The sequence below is a fragment of the Salvelinus fontinalis genome, chromosome 35 (genome assembly GCF_029448725.1).
Source record: "Salvelinus fontinalis isolate EN_2023a chromosome 35, ASM2944872v1, whole genome shotgun sequence".
In the NCBI taxonomy this organism is placed as follows: Eukaryota; Metazoa; Chordata; class Actinopteri; order Salmoniformes; family Salmonidae; genus Salvelinus; species Salvelinus fontinalis.
Window position 1 is genome coordinate 10282758 of NC_074699.1, and position 17904 is coordinate 10300661.

A 17904-nucleotide genomic window follows, 5' to 3' on the forward strand; every position below is an offset into this window, starting at 1 on the left:
AACTAAACACATACAAAACAACAGAAAACAGGTCAGGAACGTGACAAAAGGTCCATGCAGAGACATGTGCACGTAAAAGGTTCCGTGCAGTGAAGAAATGGAGACGCGATTAAACGCCGTCAAAAAGATTCATGCCGATATACATGTCACGCATTATTAACACATCAACCCCCACCCATTTAATGCCGCATATACATCTCACCAAAGCCAGAATCAGTTATTTTTGGCCACCCGTGAGAGTAAATGTAATTTTAGTTAATCTGTTCTGTTGTCGTATCAACACATGTTAAGGTAGGGCACTGATACTTTGTAGCTTTAATAAGAACGACACAAAAATATGAGTATGTGGGGGTGCTTTGCTGCAGGAGGGACTGGTGCACTTCACAAAATAGATGGCATCATGAGGCAGGAAAATGATGTGTATATATTGAAGCAACATCTCAAGACATCAGTCAGGAAGTTAAAGCTTGGTCACAAATGGGTCTTCCAAATGGACAGTGACCCCAAGCATACTTCCAAAGTTGTGGCAAAATGGCTTAAGGACAACAAAGTCAAGGTATTGGAGTGGCCATCACAAAGCCCTGACCTCAATCCTATAGAACATTTGTGGGCAGAACTGAAAAAGCGTGCGAGCAAGGACTCAGTTACACTAGCTCTGTCAGGAGGAATGGGCCAAAATTCACCTAACTTATTGTGGGAAGCTTGTGGAAGGCTACCGGAAACGTTTGACCTAAGTTAAACAATTTAAAGGCAATGCTACCAAATACTAATTGAAGGTATGTAAACTCTGACCCACTGGGAATGTGATGAAAGAAATAAAATAAATCATTCTCTCTCTGCTATTATTCTGACATTTCACATTCTTAAAATAAAGTGGTGATCCTAACTGACCTAAAACAGGGATTATTTACCTGGTTAAAATGTCAGGAATTGTGAAAAACTTAGTTCAAATGTATTTGGCTAAAGTGTATATAAACTTCCGACTTCAACTGTATATACAAATACAATCAGTGGGAATATAGGGGCCAGGTCTGCGCAATGACATTTCCAGAAGGATCTGTGACAACAACAGTACAGATGAAACGGAATGACGTTTATGCTCATGGGTAGCCAAAAATAAATATCTGAAACTCACGTCTCCAATCTTCTGATCTGAACCAGTGGGTCATAGCTCAATAACCACACTAAGTGTCAAACTGACTGGGTCAAAGATAACCAGGCACTCAAATTATGTTTTAGCTGTCAAATTGAAATTGAAAGCCTTGGATAACCTATCCATCTCAATTTCTTCCGAGTAGGCTATGACACCTTCGGCTTATCGTCTTAGCTCTTGGTAAGACCCAATTGTTAATGGGTTGGCTACACAAAACAATGACCAATTCAGGATGCATTTGGGGAGAGTGGTGGGTAAATAATTTGCTTGCAAAAGGCTTGATGATTCATTGAAATTCATTTGGGGCGAATTCTGGAGCACTGCTGCTGTGGCGCACCATTTGGCATGCGTAATTTCAATGAGATTCAAGGCTCTGTAATGGACGCTGACACAGCCTAAGGTGCATTCCTACCCGCAACAGACGTTCAACTGGCAGACGATCGTACTGAGGCTATAGGCTACACTTTTGCATATTCGAGGATAACTGGCTTCACACTGACGTCAACGGGATGTATAAATTAGTTTACAATTGGAACCTGGGGAGAACAGGTGACTCACACAAAAAGAAATTAGCAAAAAACATAGAAAAAAAACACGTCCCGGGAATAAATTAATCCAATTGTGAAGAGGATCCGTCCTACTACAGAAGTGATATCAATTGGAAGACACTGCGTCCTGACAGAGAGGGCATAGTCCTATTCGAGGGAAATCTCTATATTATTTGGATTTCAAGTTGCACTATATGCTTGGCCGCTCCAAACTCGGGTGGTGATTTTAATCGAGGATGCATATTGGAGTAGGCCTAAATGGGTTCACGGTCGGTCAATTTGTCAAACAGCTTTTGCTGAATGCTGGCATGGTCAGTAAAGACTTAATCCGCCGGCACACAAATTATTGTCATATGGTACATTTTACATAGTCTTCACAGTCTATGTGCCGCATCACAACAAAAAGAATCACGCTACACATTAGCAACTTCTTCGGTGGTTTACTACTGGTACCGCACTGCAAAGCAACGCACAAGTTGAAAAAAAATCCAATGCATGGGAAACACTGCACGTAGTCCCACGTATCGCAAAATACTGTAGTCCGTCAGATGAGTCGCAGCGGTGCCTTTGCCTTTCACTGAAATGAATGGGCTTTTGCTGGAACGCATACAGGACTACCCACCCGGTGTGTACGAGGCGTTATGAGAGGAGCGAGCAATACTGCATATCTCAGCTGACAAAACGACTACTTGTACTGCCACAACTGTTCCACGAGACACACACAAGGAGCCTTTGACAGCTACTGAAGCGGACCCGAGTGGCATATCAAGCAGCGCCCTGCAGTAATTGGGGCCATACACCCGTGACAAAGGACATAATTTAGGGAGGAAAAAGGATTACACTTTCCGGCTTTAAGGAAAAGAGGATAGTAGCAACAGTCACCGCTATCACCAAACAAATGTGCCGCGGGTGTCACAAGCCAGAACTACGGAGTCCGCATGATAATTGATTTGCGCTTTGATTTTGTGCTGTGTCGGTGAAAAAAAGGAGGGAAGGGAAAGGTGGTAAAAGAGCATCAAAAAGGAGAATTTCCGATTCCAAGCATGACGACCAGGATAGTATTCCTGCTCGTTTGGTCTGCAGCGTTTCTCGCTGAGCTGCAGTGCGCCTTGCAAAGGACCACCACAGGGCTTGCGTTACCCTCCGCGGGTCTCGGCAACAGCAGCAGCGGGGATGCCAGCAGCAAGAAAGACTCCAACCAGACATACAACTCCCGACTCAAGAGGAAAAACCTGGCCGTTGATTTTGCAGTGCCCTCTCTGTTGCGCTACTACATGGCCGAGTTGATCAAACGCCCACTTAACGGACATTGTCTGACTATTAATGGGTGCTATATGGTGCGCGCTAACTTAAGGATGAACTGCATGCCCTTACAAAAAACGGTTGCTACTTTTCTCGACCCAAAGTTGGCTGCAATCGATAGCATGGCGGCAGAGAATTCAACCAGTGCTGGTGGACAGTTCCCTTACCGCTACAATCCGCTGCTGTCCAAAGTTCTGAATTTGGGTTTGACGAAAGCCAGCCGAAAATCAAATCAAGTCGTGGTGGAAATTGGGGAGGACGTGGTTAAAATGGGTTGCGGTGGACTGACAGTCTACGAAGAAGACCCGGTATTTTTCCTGGAAATGGACCTGACAAGTATTTTAGAATGGTGGTTGGGCGCCGAAGGGGGCCGGCTAAGGGTCCGGCTTATGCCAGAAAAGAAAGCACAGGTTCCTGGGAGAGAGGACAAGTACACCGCGGCGATACGAGCAGCTGACCCCCGACTATTTATTCATATAGCCTCCCGAGGTAAGGTTTTGGATTGCGATCCCTCCTAATTTACCTGTTACGCACACACACACACACACACACACACACACACACACACACACACACACACACACACACACACACACACACACACACACACACACACACACACACACACACGTTCTCATAATGCAATGCCTCATTGAGCGACATGTAGCAATTAACAGTATCAATGAATGAACGATGACCACAGTGACCACACTCAGTGTTGGTTGGTCGATATCCATAAGGCTGCTTGTTCCTTTGCACTGTCTGGAAACTTCAGGATAAAAGTTTGATAGTGTTGTTGGGGTTGATAAGGTTATTTGGTTTGACATATAGCTTTAGGGCTTGGCTATTTCCTACTGCTCTTGGATACATTTTTACACAGACTGATGGCACTGTGGTGTTACTTTCTGAGTTATGTGGCGAAAGTAGGGTGACTTAGGTTCCCCCCAAAGAACAATGACCAATCGTTGACACGAAAAAGTTTGGTAAAAACATTTGGTATGTGGATGATGGTCATGCTTAGGAAAACAAACTATGAAGGATAATAAGTGGCTACAATTGACACTTTTTGTTTGTTATTTAATGATATGTGTTTAGAAAAGGGGAGTTTTTCCCAAGTACCTGGGTATCTTGCCCCCAAAGATTAGTGAGTTAAAATCTATTTTATCCATTTTTATTTAACTAAACGAATCAAATATTGAAACAAAATGGCATTGCAAATTTCACTATTAATATCCTCATTATGATGAGGTTCTGATGTAACTACATGGTCACTCTTTTAATTTTCGTGCCAAATCATGCCCAAATCCTCCCTAACATAAAGTATCTAAACACTGACTGTGTAACTCAATAAATTTACTTGTTCATAATTTGGACATGGAAAATGCTAGTTTAGGTACCATTGACTTGCATTGGATTGCCTTAAATGTTACTGCTTCATTAAAAAGGGTGTATTATTTAAGCAATAAGGTACAAGGGGGTGTGGTATATGACACAATGCATTGGACACAGCCCTTAGCCCGAGAAGCTTTATTGCTATTATAAACTGCTTAACAAAGTAATTAGAGAGAGCAGTAAAAATAAATATTTTGTAATACCCGTGGTATACGGTCTGATATACCATGACTTTCAGCCAATCAGCATTCAGGGCTCGAACCACCCAGTTTATAATTATCTTTATGCTCCACTAATGGTGTATATAAACAGTGCATTTAGAAAGTATTCAGACCCCTTGACTTTTTCGACATTTTGTTACGTTACAGCCTTATCCTAAAAATGATTAAATATTTTTGCCCCTCGTCAATCTACACACAATACCCCATAATGACAAAACTAAACTCGGTTTTGAGGATGGTTTGCAAAACCCCCCCAAAAACAGGCCTCACGAGTGTCGCAGCGGTCTAAGGCACTGCATCGCAGTACTTGAGGCGTCACTACAGACCCGGGTTCAATCCCAGATTGTGTCATAACCGGCCTTGACCGGGAGTACCCGCGTCGTCCGGGTTAGTCGAGGATTTGGCCAGGGGGGGCTTTACTTGTCTCATCATGCTCTAGCGACTCCTTGTGGCGGGCCGGGCGCCTGCAGGCTGACTCCGATCGCCAGTTGAACAGTGTTTCCTCCGACACATTGGTGCGGCTGGCTTCCAAGTTTAGAAGACAGGTGTTAAGGAGCGCGGTTTGGCGGGTCATGTTTCGGAGGACGCATGACTCGACCTTCGCCCCTCCCGAGCCCATTTGGGGAGTTGCAGCGATGAGACAATTTTATCATTGGATATGACGAAATTGGGGAGAAAAAGGGGGGGGTAAACCAGATTCTCTGGTCTGATGAAACCAAAATTGAACTCTTCGGCCTGAATGCAAAGCGTCACGACTGGAGGAAACCAAGCTCTGCTCATCACCTGGGCAATACCATTTCTACGGTGAAGCATGGTGGCAGCATCATGCTGCCACCATTGGGTATTGTGTGTAGATTGATGAGGGGAAAAAATATTGAATACACAGGCTGTAACATAATAAATTGTGGAAAAAGTAAAAAGGTCTGAAAACTTTCCGAATGCACTGTATATAGTATGTCAGTGCTTCAAAATCTCTTCTTAAATACCCACAACCATTCCATCCGTTTGATCTATTCCAGCACATCTGATTTAATCAATCAAGGGCTCGATGATTAGTTAACCAGTTGAATCAGGTGTATGTATGTTTATAGATCTAACTTAATCAGATTGTGTATGTAACTTTTTCTAAATGATGAAATATTAGATCGACTTACCTAAGAATCGGTTTGTTAGTGACTTAACAGTTTTAGATGAGACGGATAACAATGAGCAAGAGTAGTAGGGGCAGATACCCCAGGTGGCTAGTTACCCCACATACATTACCCTAGGCTTAGTGCTTATGTAACAGAGTCCAGCTACTCAATCAGTAGTAAATAATGACTCATGTTATATCGTCATATTCTACGAATGTTGGCGATACATGAAAGATGTTGCCTGTGGTGATGGTGTTGCGTCAAATTATAGGGCACTCGTCTGTATGAGCAAGTTGTGTTTCTGTTAGGCCTATTCAACAGTTGGCAATTCTTTTATAATGATGGGGTATTGTGAATAGATTGGGGTTCAACGAAAGACTACATTGAGAGCAAGCGCTCACTTCATTTTGCAATAAGACTACATCGAGAGCAGATGTTATTGCTGTATTAAACATTATACAGCATCTATATTAGATTTCATTGATGTTGTTTCCATGTTGGTAATGAAGTAGTTACTAATGCTTCACCCCCCTGTTAATTTTGACCACATTGACTTGACATACCTTCCAAATCAAAGTTATGGCCCATCTAGTCTACAATATTACCCCACATTAAGGTACTGTTGGCAAAAATAACTCTGAGAAATCTCTGTCAAAGTTCATGTATTGCTATTTAAGTTATAAAAGCCTCAAGTAGTTTACTTTGTATTTCTAAACCTGCCTAAAAGGCCTCATCAATTCCCTGAACCTAAGACACACTGTACCGATAGGTCAGGGATTATCAGGAATCAAGGTAAACCCCAATTGCAGATCTTGTGAAGTAACAATGTTTATTGTAACACCAGGGGCAGGCAAACGACAGGTCAAGACAGGCAGGCTCAGGGTCAGGCAGAGTTCAGTAATCCAGAGGTGGAGCAAAGGTACCGGACGGCAGGCAGGCACAGGGACAGGCAGAGTTCAGTAATCCAGAGGGGGGCAAGGTACAGGACAGAAGTCAGGCTCAGGGTCAGGGTCAGGCAGAGTTTAGCAATCCAGAGTTGGAGCAAAGGTGCAGTACGGCAGGCAGGCTCAGGGACAGCCAGAGTTCAGTAAACCAGAGGGGGGCAAGGTACAGGTCGGCAGGCAGACGCAGGCAGAGTGGTCAGTCAGGTGGACTCGGAGTCAGGACAGGCAATGGTCAAAACCAGGAGGGCGAGAAAAGAGAGATTGGAAAAAGCAGCAGCTGACAGGACGAACGCTGGTAAGCTTGACAAATAAGATGAACTGGCAACAGACAAACAGAAAACACAGGTATAAGTACACAGGGGATAATGAGGAAGACGGGCGACACCTGGAGGGGGGTGGACACAAGCACAAAGACAGGTGACACAGATCAGGGCGTGACAGGGATAAAAATACAAAATAAAACGTTTATTTTGATCAAGCACAAATTAAGCAGTTATCTTGGCGAATGCTTAGTACTCAACACTTGAAGGTGCTTCCCCATTTCTTCAGTGCACTGTAATCATCATAATTGCTTAAATCGCTTTGATGAGGGAGGCTGGCCTACAAAAACGCAACCGAACCACTTAGATAAGCAAACTGTGGGGCTGGCTTGGTCTAAGACTGATAGCACAGTTCCCCCGTGTCGAGTGTTTCCATTCATTCTTAGCCAACTTCCTTTTTCCCCCCAACATTGTTTCCATTTGAACCAACCAATCCATACTCAGATCTAAAGTGCACTGTAACCAGTAGTTACAATAAGAGACATACTTTATACTGTATACAGCTCTTATTGTAGCTACTGGTTTCAAAAGTGGGATCCTCCCCACTGTTACATCCACCGTGATGGCCCATTTTCATTGCAGGTTTAACAAAGTCAACTCTGGTTTAACAACTCTCAACTCTGGTTTGCATAAGCCCTATGTTCTATTGTAATCAGAAAATACGAGAAGGGTCCCACTGCTCTGAATATATGGCGCTTGTACCTACTGGTGTGAGTAGTAGGATCGTTACAGTATCTTGTGATTACAAGAGCAAACCATAGCTGACCCCTACTTCGTTAACCCTGTAATGTTCGAAAAACACCTCCCGGTGTCTCAACCTGTCATTGCCATACAAGATGACAAAACCTGCCCATATACTCACAGCCTAGAGGGAAAAGTTGTGTAACCAAGTATTATCCACCATCGAAGAGGTAAATATGAGAAATAATTAGCTTGGAATTAAATAGAAGTAATTGCCAAGAGCACTTTGCTACATTTCGTTACATTTCGCTACACCCGCAATAACATCTGTTAAACACGTGTGTGACAAATACAATTTGATTCGATTATTGATTTGACTTTCTCAGTGTACTTTCATGGATTCATTTCTCGATGTTTGCGCTTTCAGCCCTCCTTTGCCACTGGAGTATTCTTATTTATTTGAGAAACATAATCCTGAGGATGACCTATGTGAGGATTATGTCTGAGTTTCAGCCCACCTACAGTGCATTTAGAAAGTATTCAGACCCCTTGACTTTTTCCACATTTTGTTAAACTACAGCCTTATTCTAAAATTGATTAAATTGCTTTTTTTTCCCTCATCAATCTACATACAATAAGAAAAACAGAAATACCTATTTACATACAGTTGAAGTCGGAAAATTACAAACACTTAGGTTGGAGTCATTAAAACACGTTTTTTCAAACACTCCACAAATTTCTTGTTTATTAACTATAGTTTTGGCAAGTCGGTTAGGACATCTACTTTGTGCATGACACAAGTCATTTTTCCAACAATTGTTTACAGACAGATTATTTCACTCATAATTCACTGTATTACAATTTTAGTGGGTCAGACGTTTACATACACTAAGTTGACTGTGCCTTTAAACAGCTTGGAAAATTCCAGAAAATGATGTTATTGTTATGCTGATGAAGGAGGACCCAAAAGCGACGTAATAGAAACAGAGTCTTTATTCCAGTCTTAAACAAACAATGATGTTCCTGGATATAATCCAAAGGTAATCCAAAACAGGAAACTGAAAACCTCTTGTCAGTAGAGAGGAACGACTGGAGACGCGACCACCGACTGCAGGTCGCTTCAGGAAGGCACAGACCGTAGCTGACATAGACACCTGCTCACACGCAACATCTGACAAATGCAAAAACACAACAGGGCGGAACAAGGACACAGAGCAGCTAACCTCAAACAAGAATCCGACAAAGACAGAAGCAGAAAACAGAGGGAGAAATAGGGACTCAAATCAGAGGGCAAAATAGGGGACAGGTGTGAAAGAGTAAATAAGTTCGTTAGGAGAATGAGAACCAGCTGGGAGCAAGAACGGAACGATAGAGAGAGAGAGCGGGAGAGGGAAAAAAAGGGAGGAGGAGAGAGAGGAATAGAAAGAGGGAAAGAACCTAATAAGACCAGCAGAGGGAAGCACAGGGACAAGACATGAAGATCAAAGACAAAACATGACAGTTATGGCTTTAGAAGCTTCTGATAGGCTAATTGACATTATTTGAGTCAATTGGAGACATACCTGTGGATGTATTTCAAGGCCTACCTTCAAACTCAGTGCCTCTTTGCTTGACATCATGGGAAAATCAAAAGAAATCAGCCAAGACGCCAGAAAAATAATTGTAGACCTCCACAAGTTTGGTTCATCCTTGGGAGCAATGTCCAAACGCCTGAAGATACCACGTTCATCTGTACAAGCAATAGTACGCAAGTATAAACACCATGGGACAATGCAGCCGTCATACGGAAGGAGAGATGAGATGAACGTACTTTGGTACGAAAAGTGCAAATCAATCCCAGAACAACAGCAAAGGACCTTGTGAAGATGCTGGAGGACACAGGTACAAAAGCATCTATATCCACAGTAAAATGAGTCCTATATCGAAATAACCTGAAAGGCCGCTCAGCAAGGAAGTAGCCACTGCTCCAAAACCACCATAAAAAAGCCAGACTACGGTTTGCAACTGCACATGGGGACAAAGGTCGTACTTTTTGGAGAAATGTCCTCTGGTCTGATGAAACAAAAATAGAACTGTTTGGCCATAATGACCATCGTTATGTTTGGAGGAAAAAGGGGGAAGCTTGCAAGCCGAAGAACACCATCCCAGCCGTGAAGCACGGGGGTGCCAGCATCATGCTGTGGGTCTGCATTGCTGCAGGAGGTGCAGGTGCACTTCACAAAATAGATAGCATCATGAGGCAGGGAAATGATGTGGATATATTGAAGCAACATCTCAATACATCAGTCAGGAAGTTAAAGCTTGGTCACAAATGGGTCTTCCAAGTGGACAATGGCCCCAAGCATACTTCCAAAGTTGTGGCAAAATGGCTTAAGGACAACAAAGTCAAGGTATTGGAGTGGCCATCACAAAGCCCTGTCCTCAATCCTATAGAAAATGTGTGGGCAGAACTGAACAAGCGTGTGCGAGCAACGAGACCAACAAACCTGACTCAGTTACACCAGCTCTGTCAGGAGGAATGGGCCAAAATTCACCCAACTTATCGTGGGAAGCTTGTTGGGGCTAAAATGGCACCGGAAGAAATGGCAGCAGTTTTACGGGCGCCCAACCAATTGTACTATTATGTGTTTTTTCCACGTTATTTTGTAACTTATTTAGTACATCATTTTTCTGCAACCGTATCTTACGTCAAAAATTAGCTTCTGTATATCAGGACAGCGATCACTCACCTCGGATTAGACAAAGATTTTTTTCTTCAACAAACAAGACGCACAAGACATTCTCCAAACACCTGGCAGGGCTGACAATCCCGTTATTTGCAAGAGGAAGCGACGCAGGTACAGAGGACAAAGAGCCAGATGCCTGGTCAGGACCCGGAAAAGGCGAGTGGGAAAGCTGCCGTTACCATCAATAGACAAGCTAAATTACTTCTATGCTCGCTTCGAGGCAAGCAACACTGAGGCATGCATGAGAGCATCAGCTGTTCCGGACGGCTTTGTGATCACTCTCTCCGTAGCCGATGTGAGTAAGATCTTTAAACAGGTCAACATACACAAGGCTGCGGGGCCAGACAGATTACCAGAACGTGTGCTCCGGGCATGTGCTGACCAACTGGCAGGTGTCTTCACTGACATTTTCAACATGTCCCTGATTGAGTCTGTATTACCAATATGTTTCAAGCAGACCACCATAGTCCATGTGCCCAAGAACACAAAGGCAACCTGCCTAAATGACTACAGACCCGTAGCACTCACGTCCGTAGCCATGAAGTGCTTTGAAAGGTTGGTAATTGCTCACATCAACACCATTATCCCAGAAACCCTAGACCCACTCCAATTTGCATACCGCTCAAACAGATCCACAGATGATGCAATCTCTTTTGTTCTCCACACTGCCCTTTCCCACCTGGACAAAAGGAACGCTTATGTGAGAATGCTATTCATTGACTACAGCTCAGCGTTCAACACCATAGTACCCTCAAAGCTCATCACTAAGCTAAGGATCCTTGGACTAAACACCTCCCTCTGCAACTGGATCCTGGACTTCCTGACGGGCCGCCCCCAGGTGGTGAGGGTAGGTAGCAACACATCTGCTACTGCTACTCTCTGTTCATCATATATGCATAGTCACTTTAATCATATCTACATGTACATACTGCCTCAATCAGCCTGACTAACCGGTGTCTGTATGTAACCTCGCTACTTCTATAGCCTCGCTTCTGTATATAGCCTGTCTTTTTACTGTCGTTTTATTTCTTTACCTACCTATTGTTCACCTAATACCTTTTTTGCACCATTGGTTAGATCCTGTAAGTAAACATTTCACTGTAAGGTCTACACCTGTTGTATTCAGCGCACGTGACAAATACACTTTGATTTCATTTGATTTGGAAGGCTACCCGAAACGTTTGACCCAAGTTAAACAATTTAAAGGCAATGCTACCAAATACTAATTGAGTGTATGTAAACTTCTTACCCACTGGGAATGTGATGAAAGAATTAAAAACAAAAATAAATAATTCTCTACTATTATTCTGACATTTCACATTCTTAAAAGAAAGTGGTGATCCTAACTGACCTAAAACAGGGATTTTTTACTTGGATTAAATGTCAGGAATTGTGAAAAACTGATTTTAAATGTATTTGGCTACGGTGTATGGAAACCTCCGACTTCAACTGTAAGTATTCAGACCCTTTGCTATGAGATTCGAAATTAAGCTCAGGTGCATCCTGTTTCCATTGATCATCCTTGAGATGTTTCTACAACTTGATTGGAGTTTACCTGTGGTAAATTCAATTGATTGGGCATGATTTGGAAAGGCACAAACCTGTCTATATAAGGTCCCACAGTTGACAATGCATGTCAGAGCAAAAAGCAAGCCATGAGGTCTTAGGAATTGTCCATAGAGCTCCGAGACAGGATTGTGTTGATGAACAGATCTGGGAAACACTTTTTAAAATGGAACCACCAAGACTCAAAAGAGTAAAAGTCAAGGGGTCTAAAAAAATACCCTGTAGTGTCAGAAACCTTGTTTTCAACTTGTTAAACTTTTGCTTGCCCGAACTACCCATCCTCTGGTCCATTTTGAGAGAACAGGTAAACACTGCTTTCTGTTGGGCAAACATCTAGCAAACATTCTAGAAATTAAACTATACTGTGCATTGAGAGAGTCCATGTGTATGCGTCATCAAGCCAAGTACTCTCGGGAGTCATATTTCATTCCAAGCTAATTTTTTTCTCACATTTACCTCTTTGATGGTGGATAATACTTGGTTTCGCATTACCTTTCCAAGGAGGGATGTGTATGTGGGTGGAAAGAAGCATCCTGTACTAATAAGCCACTGGCAGTTCAACAGTATCACAATACCAGGAGGTGTATGGCATATTTACAGTAGATGAGAAAATAACTACAAATGTTTCCACAAATGTTTGATCTAGTTCATAACATTGGATTACATTGGGCTGTGCAGTTATTTTATGTTGAGGGATGTCTTCTGCATGTCTGACTGCTGTTGACTCACCCAGCCAGGTGGAAGGCTGCAAAGCCACACAAAGTGACAATGCAGACCCGTGTCACTGAGGACAGGGGACCAACACATGGCAATCAATGACACACTTGACATTTAAAGCTTGTATAAATCAGCTGCTAATGGAAAGTCAAAATGACACGGCAGTTCGTTAGTTATGTATCTCAAATAATCAATGGGAACTCAAGGAGTTGCCCAATTACAAGTGACACCGTCGCCCTGTCTCGCCCCACTCAAGTCCCAAAGGTGTTTGCTTGTTCAGTCCCTGATCAATACACACTGGTTGAATCAACATTGTTTTCGCATCATTTCAATGAAATGACATGGAATAGACATTGAATTGACGTCTGTGCCCAGTGGGTAAGTTGTATTGCGCTAGATCAAGCGGGCTTCATTATTTCTCACTCTTGCCCCATACATGTTGTCCCATCACATTAGAAAGTACATATGACATCAAAACCATTTATAATGATTCATTAAGTTAAATAAAAGCATTTAAGGAAATTTGCCAACAGTGACATGTACATGTTTGTGATTGCATCATGCCTCTTTGGGAATGGCACACAGTTGAAATACATTTAAACTCAGTTTGAAACAATTCCCTGTTTTTAGGTCAGTTAGGATCACCACTTTATTTTAAGAATGTGAAATGTCAGAATAATAGTAGAGAGTGATTTATTTTAGGTTTTATTTCTTTCATCACATTCCCGGTGGGTCAGAAGTTTACATATACTCAATTAGTATTTGATAGCATTGCCTTTAAATGGTTTAACTTGGGTCAAACGTTTTGGGTAGCCTTCCACAAGCTTCCCACAATAAGTTGGGTGAATTTTGTCCCATTCCTCCTAACAGAGCTGGTGTAACTGAGTCAGGTTTGTAGTCCTACTTGCTCGCACATTTTCTGTGGGATTGAGGTTAGGGCTTTGCGTCTCCTTCCAGAGCGGTATGACGGCTGTGTGGTCCCATGGTGTTTCTACTTGCGCACTATTGTTTGTACAGATGAACGTGGTACCTTCAGGCGTTTGGAAATTGCTCCCAAGGATGAACCAGACTAGTGGAGGTTACAATTTCTTTTCTGGTGTCTTCGCTGATTTATTTTGATTTGCCCATGATGTCAAGCAAATAGGCACTGAGTTTGAAGGTAGGCCAGTGAAACTAAGTACCTACATCCACAGGTACACCTCCAGTTGACTCAAAAAATGTCAATTAGCCTATCAGAAGTTTCTAAAGTCATGACATCATTTTCACTATTTTTCCAAGCTGTTTAAAGGCACAGTCAACTTAGTGTATGTAAACTTCTGACCCACTGGAATTGTGATACAGTGAATTAATCTGTCTGTAAACAATTGTTGGAAAAATGACTTGTGTCATGCACAAAGTAGATGTCCTAACCGACTTGCCCAAACTATAGTTTGTTAACAAGAAATTTGTGGAGTAGTTTAAAAACAAGTTTTAATGACTCCAACCTATGTGTATGTAAACGTATGACTTCAGCTGTACATACAACTAGCATAATGTCACATTTCCAGCCAATCCAGCCACCTTGAGAGCTGTTGACCTTTCGCGTGGGCAAGAAAATCAGTCCTGTTTGACTGACATCCAATGAACCGTTGCCAAACGAATTCTGATTGCTTAATTACAGTAATTTACGGTCGTGAGTCTATTTTTTCACATCCTTGAAGGCTTTTCTTTTCTGCTGTATTGATAACGTGATTCAGATGTGGCCCCCTCTCCCACCCTTTTAAATTCAAAGGGTCCAGTATTAAAAAATATGCGACTTCCAAAGACAACCTCTGATAGGTCCAGGTGAATGAAATGAATCACTGGAGGTTGGTGGCACCTTAATTAGGGAGGACTGGCTCGTGGTAATGACTGGAGCGGAATCAGTGGAATGTGTCAAATACATCAAACACATGGTTTGATGCCATTCCATTCGCTCCATTCCAGGCGTTTATTATAAGCCGATCCTCCCCTCAGCAGCCTCCACTGAACTTAATACATATTAATGAGGCGACCCTTGAACCCGCCACAATCTATTTGTGATCTAAACATTCGGTTGTACGGCCAGTGCAATCCGACCACTCACTTCTCCTCGTGACAAAAGCAGCAAGAGGAATAACAAAATCATTAGGCTTTCTGTCTGTGCTCCGAAACATTTGTTTATGATCCAATATTGCAAAGTTTCATTGGTGGTGTCTCCATGGAGCTTGGAAGAGATTGCAAAAATTGGTGGTGCAGGCGCCTAATGCTTCTAATGATGTTAAGTCACTGCACTTGCGTTTAATACCAGGGCCATTATTTGATATGATGACATCATTTAATTCAAGGTGACATTGCTCTTGTTCCAGCCACTTGGTGTGGTCTTGCTGGTCACGTCTGTCTCTGTTCCCGGATGTTTTTGTTATTTACGTCACTTTTTTTGTTTGTTCTTTTAGAACCTCCAACAGCTTTTTTGATTAATTGCGTAGTGCATATGGAAGCTAGGGCACGGCACGTGAGTTTTAGCTTAATGCCACTTATGGAGAAAGAGGCACACGTCAATTGCTTATTTATGCAGCCACTTTTTTTCAGAGATGCTCCACTTTACAATGCTCATGCTCATAGGTTACGCGCAACGTGTAGGAAGTCGGAGAGTGTTTATGTGCGAGTTACATTGGTGGAGATACTTGGTGTGTGTGGAATTTGGAACGCTATGACACTAATGTAGACCTAGGTTTCTCTGCTCTGCCATAATGGGCAACTGTGTGTCACAGTGAGAAATGTGTGACATTTTCTACATTCCTGCTGGAACGAGACCGAGGAAAGAGATTTTCAGTGCAAGTACCAACTTTTGATTGCATGTTTTAATTCAAGTGCCATCGCTATGATGTAAAATCTACCAAGAAGCAACCTTTTCAAAACATGGCAAGGCAGGAGTTCTTTCTACCAATTGTCAGTTTATCCCATCCTTGACACTCGGCTGCAACTGAAACATGAGGTAAAATGATTGTACTCAATAAGGATTTCACATGTGCTATTACTGTGGAGAGCACACTACACCTATTGCTGTGCAACCTTGCTAACCCTTAGGCTATGGCCACACAGACTCACGAACACGGATTCAGTTGCATTTACATTCAATAATTGTTGGTGTTTGAACGTCAACAATTAAACTCAAGTCAACTGTTTTGGGATGAGCACATCCCGCACAAAGGCAGACATATTGTGATTTTGTTTTGACGGACAATCATCTCAGTTGTCCATCATCCATCAACGGATGAGTCTTATTTGGCCAATTTTGGCGTAATACAGTACATCAAGTTCCTCTCACCCGCATGGATAATGATTGAGTCAGAATGTCACACAGACTTACTTACAATCTATATCTATGTGGCTTTGTGGATTAACACACCCAGGTCCTTCCAAAGGTAGTAGGACATCAATAAACCTATTTCTTTGCTGATGTCATTCTGTGTGTGTGTGTGTGTGTGCATGTGATTGTAGTCACAATTAGCACAATTAGTGTGTGTGGTCGTGTGGTCATAGCTAGCACAATTAGCGAGTGTGGGTACTGGTGTCACAATTAACAGCCTCTCATGATGCCCATGAACAAGAGGATGTGCAGGGGGAGAAACTAGCCGGCTGATGATGCAGATCGCTTTAGATCCCATTCATACATCCTCCCTAATTGCCTTTAGTCTGAAGCACAGAGGTTGAGTCACTAAATGGCACCTTATTCCCTATATAGTGCACTACTTTTGACCAGAGCCCTCTGGGCCCTCATCAAAAGAAGTGCATTGAATAGGGAATAGGGTGCCATTTAGGACAGAGCCCCCTGAGTGCTCTCAGGCCACATCCCAAACATTCCCAACTCCCTTTATCATCCGTAATGGGATTGTCGAGGAGCACGGTGTGATGTGCGCCGTATCATTGTCACTGGACAAAACCCACTTATAATATGATATGATTCACAATGAAATGGGGAAGAAGTAGCGGCACGGTGGAGATTCTCGTAATCACACACCTCATATTTAAGAGACGGGCATGGTGCGTAACAGTTCACCCATCTCTCCACTGCACCACCAGGCCCGTGGAATGCACCCCAGCTGTGAAAGGGGTAGATTGGGGAGGTTAGGGCAGAGATGAGGGGTCAGAAGGGAGAGAGGTGGGGCGAGTAATGGCACTGGAGGGGCTAAAGGGGCTGTTTGGAAATATCTGATCAGAGGGAGCGCCTGAGAGGACGTCCCAATGTGCCCAGCGGAGTGGATAGGTTGATAGGATCGAGGCGGAACCTTTCGTTCGTGTCATTGGGACTGAATAGAGTGGCACAGCCACGGATGTTTTTGTACTCACTCTCTGACGTCTCCGAACAGTTTGTTTATCTTCTCGGCTAGAGCAGCGGAGAGTGCACTCAGCGTGGAGAAGTTTGATGGAGTCGGGACCTTTCGCTGTTCTTATTCTTTGTTTTCAGTGGAGAAGTTTCAGTGCATCAGGCTTCCCGCTCCACACTTGATAGCACAGATTATTCGGGCAGAAATATGCTGGCAAATAATTGAAGACTGTCTAAATGAGATGAATTGTTTGCATGTTGTGATTGCCATTCGTTATTTGTTGCCACCCATTTTCATCGATGTGATGTTGAAAATGGAATATCTAAGAGGGATAGCTATTTACTTTGCTTGCTGTTTTACCGACCTCCGATATTCGTGTCTCGCCGTATGGCAACTCCTTGAATAAACAAAGACATTTTATATTTATGTAGTTTTCCCTGTTCATTCATCTTAAAATAGCTAGGTGGAACTACCACATATCACAGTCATAGTAAGTACATTTTTCCTCAATAAAGTAGCTCTCAGCAAAGTCAGAGCTAGGAAAAGGAAAAAATAAATACAAATAAAAGTAAACTGTGGGTGTTAGTTCACAAAAGGCGTTCTTTTTTTTGGGGGGGGGGGGGTGGGGGGGGGGGGGGGGGGGTGAGAAGGGTGTGCAAGGGTGCTGTGGGATTATTTAAAATACTCCTTGAAGAGGTAGGATTTCAGATGTTTTCCGAGTGGGAGGGCCAAGAGACCAGAGGTGGCAGGACGGGTTGCTTGGGTTGGGGGGTAGGTTTTGAGCATAGCCTGAAGGTAGGGAAGGCCAGTTCCTCTTGCTGCTCTGTAGGCAAGTACCATGGTCACTACTACAGCATGGTACACCAACAGTGG

The 17904-nt window shown here is 43.0% G+C and overlaps 1 protein-coding gene across 2 annotated transcripts in view; it reads left to right on the forward strand.

The window, feature by feature from the left end:
* The first annotated feature begins 1722 nt into the window (after positions 1 to 1722).
* Positions 1723 to 17904, forward strand: part of LOC129834321 (ALK tyrosine kinase receptor-like) — a 733537-nt gene continuing 717355 nt past the window's right edge. For both annotated transcript variants that reach the window (XM_055899197.1, XM_055899198.1), the window contains exon 1: positions 1723 to 3492. In XM_055899197.1, coding sequence (XP_055755172.1) covers positions 2745 to 3492 — 748 coding nt within the window. In that variant the 5' untranslated portion in view covers positions 1723 to 2744. The remainder of the gene's footprint in view (positions 3493 to 17904) is intronic.